General features: G+C 47.2%; 1 protein-coding gene across 1 annotated transcript; it reads left to right on the top strand.

Annotated features, from left to right (window-relative positions):
• The first annotated feature begins 2,679 nt into the window (after positions 1-2,679).
• LOC101764977 (proline-rich receptor-like protein kinase PERK2) lies at positions 2,680-3,180 on the top strand. The gene has a single exon (XM_004980290.1). The coding sequence runs from the start codon at positions 2,680-2,682 to the stop codon at positions 3,178-3,180; it is 501 nt and encodes a 166-aa protein (XP_004980347.1).
• Positions 3,181-9,528: the final 6,348 nt, after the last annotated feature.

The following is a 9,528-nucleotide window of genomic DNA, read 5'->3' as shown; positions in this document are numbered from 1 at the left end:
ACAACGAGGATGGACATGCACCCATGTGGAAGAAGAAGTCTATATTTTGCGAGCTACCTTATTGGGAAGTCCTTGAGGTCCGTAATGCAATTGATGTGATGCACCTGATGAAAAATATCTACGTTAATGTGCTTGGCTTCCTAGGTGTATATGGAAAGGCAAAGGATACAATTGAAGCACATCGGGACCTGAAACGTATGAATCAACGAGATGTCCTACATCCGGAAAAGAGAGATAATGGGCATTACTTGCATCCTACCAGTTACACTTTAGTAAGGAAGAGAAGGAAGGCATGTTTGAGTGCTTGAATAGTATCAAGGTCCCATCGCTCCTCGAATATAAAGGCATTAATAAATTTGAAACACAAGAAATTCATAAATATAAAGGCCCATGACTGCCATGTCCTTATGACACAATTGCTGTCTGTTGCACTGAGGGGTATTCTTACAGAGAATGTGAGAATGACAATCGTGAAGCTATGTGCATTCCTCAACGTGATTTCAATGAAGGCAATCCATCTAGACAATCTACTAAAGCTGCAGAAGGATGTGGTGCAATGCCTTGTCAGCTTTGAGATCGTATTCCCACCTTCCTTCTTTAATAGCATGACCTTCCTTCTACTCCACCTTATTGAAGAGATTTTTGTCCTCGGTCCTGTATTTCTACACAATATGTTCCCTTTTGAGAGGTTTATGGCAATTCTGAAGAGGTATGTTCGTAACTGTGCCCATCTGGAAGGAAGAATCGCAAATGGATATGGAACAGAGGAGGTAATTGAGTTTTGTGTTGACTTTATAGACGACCTGAGTTCGATTGGAGTCCCTGAATCATGCCATGAGGGGAGATTGAAGGGAAAGGGCACACTAGGGAGAAACGCTTGGTTGGACATCGATGAGGAGATATTACATGAAGCACACTTCACGATCTTGCAGAAATCATCCCTGGTCGCTCCATACATGGAGGAGCACATGGCTAATGTACGGTCCTGAAACCAAGGGTAGATTGAGGCCTGGATTACACGTCGTCACATTGAAACTTTTGGCACTTGGTTGGGGCGTAAACTGATGGGTGATGACACCATTGAAGAACAACTAGCATGGTTGGCTAGGGGTCCATCTATGTTAGTATCGACATTCCAAGGATACAAGATAAATGGGTACACATTTTACACCAGAGCCCAAGAACAAAAGAGCACAAACTAAAATAGTGGTGTCTGTATTGATGCAATAGACAGCAGTGGAAAAAAAGACAGATACTATGGTGTCATTGAGGAGATATGGGAACTCGACTATGGAACTTTGAAAATCCCTTTTTTTCGGTGCCAATGGGTGACACTTACTGGAGGAGGCGTAATAACAGACAACTATGGGATGACAATAGTGGACCTCAACAAGATTGGATACATAGACGAACCATTCGTCCTAGCCAATGACGTGACTCAAGTTTTCTATGTGAAAGACATGGCAAGTAAACCAATAAGGAAGGGTGCTAATAGGTCAGATGATCAGCCCAAGCGCCACATTGTTCTTCTAGAAAAAAGAAAAATCGTTGGAGTTGAGTACAAGACTGACATTTCAGAAGATTATGATCAGTTTGATGATCTTCCTCCATTTTCAGTTGAGGTTGACCCAAGCATCCTATTAGCAAAAGAGGACGCTCCATACTTACGCCGCGATCACAACCAAGGGATGTTCGTCAAGAGGAGGATTATTAACGTTCCATTAGATGATGACGCGTAAGGTATTTGAGCAATTATGTTGTGTTTTTGGTTATCAACAAAGGCATTAATGTAATATGAATGGTTAGATCTTTTTTTTCCAAATACAATTCTCATGTCTTATTTAACTTTCTTGTCTGGCTAAAATATTTTTTAACTGATTTTTGCATGGTTAAAATATTAAATATTTCAATTTTTTAAGCACCACTAAATATTAAACAATAAATTTACGTACAATTAAACAAGAACATGGTTAAGTCATGGTAAACATTTCAAGAAACACCAGTGTCACTATTCTTCTAAATTTTTGCATGGCAAAAAATCTATTTTTTTGAAATTTAAAGTTAATATAAGTATTATGACCATTACAACCTATCATTAAAATTAATAACTTTACCATGTTTGATATTTGACCGCATCTGACATTTTTATAGTCTATATCTAATAAGCATGAAGCTACCAAATTTTTGTTACAATTTTTATGAATGTTATTTAATTTACTATGCAATAAATTGATATAATAGCAATTGTAAAATAAAAGAAAAATGAAAACACGGTCATGCAACCGCTCTAGTACCGGTGCTTAACAACAACCGATACTAGAGGGGCATTTTCATTTGCCGCGCGGGGAGACCCTCCGGTACTAGACACCCCCCCCTCTAGTACCGGTTGTTGTTTATACCCGGTACTAGAGGGGCTCTTGTACCGGGTGTAGTTTGGAACCGATACTAGATGGGGGTTATAGGGGTTATAGGCCACTCAGTGCTAGCCCTGGCCAACACTTAGCCATTTTCACTCGTTTCGTCTTCCTCTGCGCGATCCACCGCCACCTTGTCGATCTCCTCCAACGCTGCCCTGTCGCCTCTAATGCCCGCACCCCCGTCTCTCGCCCCCGTCGAAGCTGTCGCCCCCATCCTCTCCGACGCTGCGCCGCCCCAGCCTCGTCGCCTCCAATGACTCCGATGACGCTACGCCACCCCCGTCTCCTCCATCGCTTCCCCTCCGACGCTGTCACTGCTCCCCGTCTGCGCCTCGACCCCGACATTGTCGCCCCCAACATCACCCCAGCCGCGCCGGCCCTGACACCGCAACCCCCAACGCCGTCGCCGCTTCGCCGGCTGTCCGCGCCCTCGACGCCGCCTGGCACACGCTGCCGTCTCCCGCAACGCCGGCCGCCCCCGTCGACTCCAACGACATTGCGCCGCTGCCGTCTCCTGCATCGCTTCCCCTCCAACGCTGTCGCCGCCTCCTATCCACACCCCGACCCCGAAGCCGCCACCCCCAACGCCGCCCTGGCCGCGCCGGCCCCAACGGTGCCACCCCCGACACTGTCGCCGCCTTGCCAGCTGTCCGCGCCCCCGGCGCCGCTTGGCCTGCGTCCCCAACGTCGGCCGCTCTGTCCCCAATGCGCGCGCGTGGCGCCCCTGCAAACTCACGCTGACGTAAGCTCGCAGCCGCCGTGATGTAAGCCCCCGTGGCCGCTGTGACGTCATTATGTTTTTCTTATCTAGAAAATTATGTAGAGAAATTATCTAGAAATTGTAGGAAATTATAGAAAAATTGCAGGAAATTTGTATATAAGTGTTGGAAATCATGTCATTTATTGTTTTATTTCTGCAGTGGTAGCTAGAAATTATAGAAAATTGTTGGAGTAGCTATGGAAGCTCTCCGATCCAGGCACCTTTCCAATCGGCCGTGTGGCCGATGATTCCACAGTATCAACCAACCACGCTGGAGATGGGCAGGGGGGCAGAAACAACGGAAGCACTTCGGGGTGCTGCGCCGATTGTACTATATGATGAAACGGCTGGTTCACTGAGACAACCGATGCCGACTACACAGCCGGCCGCGTCACCTCAGGCGCCGCACGCCTTCGTCCACCACCCTGTCATCCCACTGCCGATCTACCAACACGTGCCGGTCCCCCAGCCTATAGTTCATCAACAACAAGCAGATTGGACGGCACGGATAGCAGAGGTGATTCAAGAGCAATTCGGTTTAAAGCCGAAGGTGCAAACCTACACATACAGAACGCCGTACCCACCTACCTATGACTTACTACCGTTTCCCCATCGGTACAAAGTTCCTGATTTCACCAAGTTTTCGGGGCTTGATGATACCTCAATTGTGGAACACGTAAACAGATTCATCATCCAATGTGGGGAGGCAGCTACACAAGATGCTCTACGGGTGCGCCTTTTCTCATCATCTCTGTCCGGGTCGGCCTTCCAATGGTTTACTACACTACCACCCAATTCCATAGTCACTTGGGCCGACTTGGAGAAGCAGTTCCACAAGTACTTCTACGCAGGGGTGCATGAGATGAAACTTTCAGATCTGACTAGCCTCAGACAAAGGAGTGATGAGCCGTTGTCCACATACGTGCAGAGGTTCAGGGAAGTCAGGAACAAACACTACACCCTAGTCCTAACCGATGCACAGCTGGCCGATATAGCCTTCCAAGGTCTCCTGCCTCACATCAAGGAAAAATATGCTTCACAAGAATTTGAGAGCCTGAGCCAAATCGTACATCGATTGTCCGGTCAGGAAGTACATCCCTTTGATCCACGGAGGAATTTCCAGAAGAAGGTGGCGTACTTAGAAGGGGCTGAGTCCGAAGAAGAAATAGAAATCGGCCTGGCAGAGTGGGTTAAAGGGAAGAAGCCGATATCATGTCCGTTCGAGAAAAAGGAGCTAGAGGCATTCGGTTTCGACACGTCAAAGGCTGATAAAATCTTTGATCTCCTCCTCCAGGAAGGACAAATCAATCTCTCACCATACCATACGATCCCGTCAGCTGAACAGCTAAAGAAGATGAAATATTGCAAGTGGCATAATGCCACCTCCCATGATACGAACGAGTGCAAAATCTTCCGACAGCAAATACAATCAGCCATTGAGCAAGGTAGGCTCAAGTTCAAGGTCCCGACAAAGCCAGTAAAGCCGATGAAAATCGATCAGCATCTCTTCCCCACCAACATGGTTGATACAGGAAGGAATTAACTCCAGACCAAGGTGCTAACATCAGAATCAGCTAAAAAGACCGGCACCATAGACCCCAGGAATCAAGCGGTGTCTGAAGATGTCAAAGGGAAGTGACGGATAGAGGATGAAGGCGAAGGATCGGGAGAGCCACGTAGGCCCATCACCTTCCAATTTTTGCTCAACAATTATCAACGGCAACAAGAAAGTTCAAGATTCCGGGAAGAGATGATGCGGCGACATGAAGATCACTGGCGATGCCCGTTGTTCATCCACTGCTGGGAGAGTAACCTAAGGTTGCCATCGGCCAACAATTGCCCAGAATGCAACGGCCCATATCGCAACAATCATTCATTCAGAAGATCTCGCTCCAGAGATGGAAGGCTAGAGCCGATCAGCGGAAACTGGCACGAGCAAGAAGATCGGTGCCTTTCAGTACGTGATCGGCTGGGTGGCAGAAGTGACCAATATGATCGGTCGGATGACAGGCGCAAGCGATATGACAGGCCGGGGGGCAGGACCAATCGACACAACCGACTAGAAGATAGAGTCAGCGCACACAATCGGCTGAAGGAGATGGCCGATGCTCGAGTATCAGACGAGAACCCCTTGGGACGGGAACCAGAATGGGAACGCGCCAAACCATCGGATAAACCGGTAAACCCCAGGTGGTGCCCTGACAGATTGACTAAATCTCAAAAACAAAGAATCCAGCATCTCCGCCAATGGGAACAGCAGGAAGAAGAGCAGCAACAGGTGATGGACAAGAAAAACGACAGGCCTCGAGTTTGGCACCCCAAAAGAAACGATAGGGAAGACGACGACAACCAAGAATCGGCAGCCGATGTCAGCATGGTTTTCATTCTGCCGATGGAATTCATGACTCCGGCCGACCGACATAACATATCGGCGATAGAGGAACAGATGGCGCAATTGGCTTTGGAGCCAATGACAGCCACATTCGAGAAACCCGAGGACGAAAAATGACAGCACCTCAAGGCATTATTCCTCAAAGGACATGTTAACGGTCGACTTGTCACCAGGCTACTAGTCGATGGAGGCGCTGCGGTCAACATCATGCCATACGCCATGTTTCGGAAGTTGGGAAAAAGCAACGATGATTTGACCAAGATGGACATGATGCTCAAGGACTTCGAAGGCAATGTGTCTCCTGCCCGCGGCGCGCTTTGCGTCGACCTCACCATCGGCAGTAAGACTCTTCCCACCACTTTCTTTATTATTAATGGCAAAGGGTCCTACAACATGCTACTCGGCCTAGATTGGATACATGCAAATTGTTGCATCCTGTCTACAATGCACCAATGCTTCGTACAATGGGTCGGCGACAACATCGAAATAGTCACCACCGATTCCGCATACAGTGTCGCGGCGACCGATACACAACAATGGAGCTACAAGCACGTCAAGTGCATATCCGGGAGGACGTGGGACACCAATTTCCTGAAGGTGTTCGATTTTGGTCTACAGCCGATCCGAGCAGTCGGCTCTAAAGATTCAGATTAAATGGATCAGTTCGCCCGAGAAGACGGGAAGCTGGGGCACGGATTCACGTCGGCCGATTCACTAGAAATGATAGCTTTAGGCGATGGTACCAAGTTGAGGCCGATGTACATTAGTGCTAATTTGGACCCAGAGTACAAATGTAAATTGACAAATTTATTGAAAGAGTTTAAAGATTACTTTGCTTGGGAATACCATGAAATGCCCGGATTAGACCGGTCCATTGTCGAACACCGACTGCCCATAAAGCTGGGATATCGGCCATATCAGCAGCCCGCACGACGATGTAATCCTAAAATCTTGCCTGATATAAAGGCCGAAATCACGAGGTTGATTGAAGAGAAATTTATTCGGCAATGCCGTTATGCCGAGTGGATTTCGAACATCATGCCCGTATATAAGAAGAACAAAAAACTACGCGTGTGCATTGACTTCAGGAACCTTAATCAGGCTACGCCGATGGACGGATACCCGATGCCGACGGCCGACGTATTAATAGACGCCGCCGCGGGTCACAAAGTAATGGCCGAAGAGGACATATCGAAAACAGCTTTCAGGTGCCCAGGTCACCTCGGATTGTTCGAATGGGTGGTAATGACTTTCGGTTTGAAGAACGTCGGTGCTACATATCAACGAGCCATGAATTACATATTTCACAAACTTATCGGCATACTGGTAGAAATTTACATCGACGACGTTGTGGTCAAATCAAAAGGACACCAGGAACATCTGGCCGATTTGCGGCAAGTATTGGAATGCACGAGAAGGCATGGGTTAAAAATGAATCCGAACAAATGTGCTTTCGGCGTATCCGCCGGATAATTCTTGGGTTTCATGGTTCATGAGCGTGGGATAGAGATCAACCGGAAGATTATAGTGGCAATCAATAAAGTCGTAGCCCCACAGAATAAAACCGAGTTGCAGTCATTAATCGGCAAAGTCAATTTCATCAGAAGATTCATATCCAACCTATCCGGACGTGTCCAAGCTTTTACACCGTTATTAAAATTAAAACCCGACCAAGAATTCATATGGGGAGAAGAGCAACGCAAGGCACTAGAAGACATCAAGCAGTACTTGGTCTCTCCTCCCATGTTGGTCCCACCACAAACTGGTAAGCCGTTCAAGCTATATTTATCGGCCGATGAGCGAGCTATCGGGTCGGCGTTAATCCAGGAGTTTGAAGGAAAGGAACGGGTGATATATTATGTTAGCAGAAGACTTTTGGATGCCGAAACAAGATATCCCTCGGTAGAGCGGCTATGCTTATGTCTTTACTTCTCATGCACCAAGCTCAGGCACTACTTATTATCAGCAGAATGCGTAGTCGTATGCAAGGACGACGTAGTGAAATACATGCTGTCATTGCCGATTTTAAAAGGGCAGATCGAAAAGTGGATTTTGGCTTTATTGGAGTTTGATCTACGATACGAATTGACAAAAGCCATCAAAGGTCAGGTTATGGTCGATTTCGTCGCCTAGCACTGCAGACCAGAAATCACCGTCGTGGAACCAGTACCGTGGACCTTATATTTTGATGGCTCGTCATGTGGGGCCGGATCGGGAATCGGCATCGTTCTCATATCGCCTCGGGGAGCAAGTTATGATTTCTCTCTGCCGATAGAAGCATCCGCCACCAATAACCAGGCAGAATACCGGGCCGTCCTAAAAGGGTTACAATTGTTAAGAGAGATTAAGGCCAACGCCGTCGAGATTTTTGGAGATTCCATGCTCATCGTGGACCAATTGACAGGAAGATCCGAGTGCAAGGATGACGTATTAAGGATTTATTATGAAGATTGCCTCCAGCTTCTAAAAGAATTCAAATCCGCGGTTATTGAGCATATCTCCAGGAATTATAATGAAGAAGCCAACAGGCTTGCCCATCACGCGTCCGGATTTCGGCCGATTCAAGGCGCCATGATTCTAGAACACGCGGCCGACGACTGATGAAAAGAGATCGCCGATTATTTAAAAGACCCGTCTAAGAAAGTGGATCGGCGAATACGATTTCAGGCCACAAAATATGTGTTACTGGAAAATGACTTGTTCTACCGAACGATTGATGGTGTTCTGCTCAAATGCCTAGGGACGGAGGAGGCAAAGACCCTGATTTGAGAAATCCACGAAGGAGTGTGTGGAGCCCACCAATCGGCGCAAAAGATGAAGTGGATGATTAGGAATAATGGATATTATTGGCCGACAATCCTTGAGGACTGTTTCAAATATTATAAAGGATGCCAGGACTGTCAAAAATATGGGAATGTGCAACGCGCACCCGCATCGGCTATGAATCCAATTATCAAGCCATGGCCGTTCAGAGGTTGGGGAATAGACATCATCGGACAAATTTATCCTCCGTCAAGTAAAGGACATAAATTCATTCTGGTAGCCACAGATTATTTCACCAAATGGGTGGAGGCGATTCCATTAAAGGCCGTAACGTCAGCTGCTATGGTCAATTTCGTAAGGGACCATATTGTCTATCGTGTCGGCATCCCTCAGACTATCACAACCGATCAAGGGACGATGTTCACATCAGGAGAGTTCGAGGAGTTCACGGCCGATATGGGGATCAAGCTGCTAAATCCCTCCCCGTATTATGCTCAGGCTAACGGCCAGGCCGAATATTCCAATAAGGGGATAATTAAGTTGATCAAGAGGAAGATTGAGGAACAACCCAAAAAATGGCACTTATGTCTAACCGAAGCTCTATGAGCATACAGGATGGCCTGCCATGGGGCTACCAAGGTGTCTCCTTATCAACTGGTGTACGGTCATGAGGCCGTATGCCATGGGAGTTGAGAACGGGATCAAGACGTACGTCGCTTCAAGATCAGCTGACGGCCGATGATTACTCCTCGCAAATGAAGAGGGAACTCGACAATTTGGCGGGTCAGCGTTTGAGAGCCTTGATCGGTATCGAGGAAAACAAAACGAAAGTGGCCAGATGGTATGACAAGAAGGTCAAAGTCAAGCAGTTCTCCCAAGGGGATTTGGTATGGAAGTTAGTGGTGCTGATTGGATCTAAAGATCCTAAATTCGGTAAATGGTCTCCCACTAGGGAAGGGCCGTATAGAATCGGTCGATGCGCTCCGGGAAACGCGTACATTCTGGAGACAATCGAAGGGGAAGAATTTACTAGGGCATTGAACAGGAGGTACTTGAAAAGATACTACCCCAGTATATGGGTCGATGCATAAGAATCATTATGAGGCATGGCAGGACAGAACGGTTATTTCCTAGATAATCATGTAGCCGATGCAGAAAATGAAATCGCCTAGAGGAGAAAAGTAATCGTTCAAATC

This window comes from Setaria italica, chromosome VIII, assembly GCF_000263155.2.
Source record: "Setaria italica strain Yugu1 chromosome VIII, Setaria_italica_v2.0, whole genome shotgun sequence".
Taxonomy (NCBI): Eukaryota; Viridiplantae; Streptophyta; class Magnoliopsida; order Poales; family Poaceae; genus Setaria; species Setaria italica.
The sequence above is the reverse complement of the archived record's forward strand: the minus strand, read 5'-3'. Positions and strand labels throughout refer to the sequence as shown.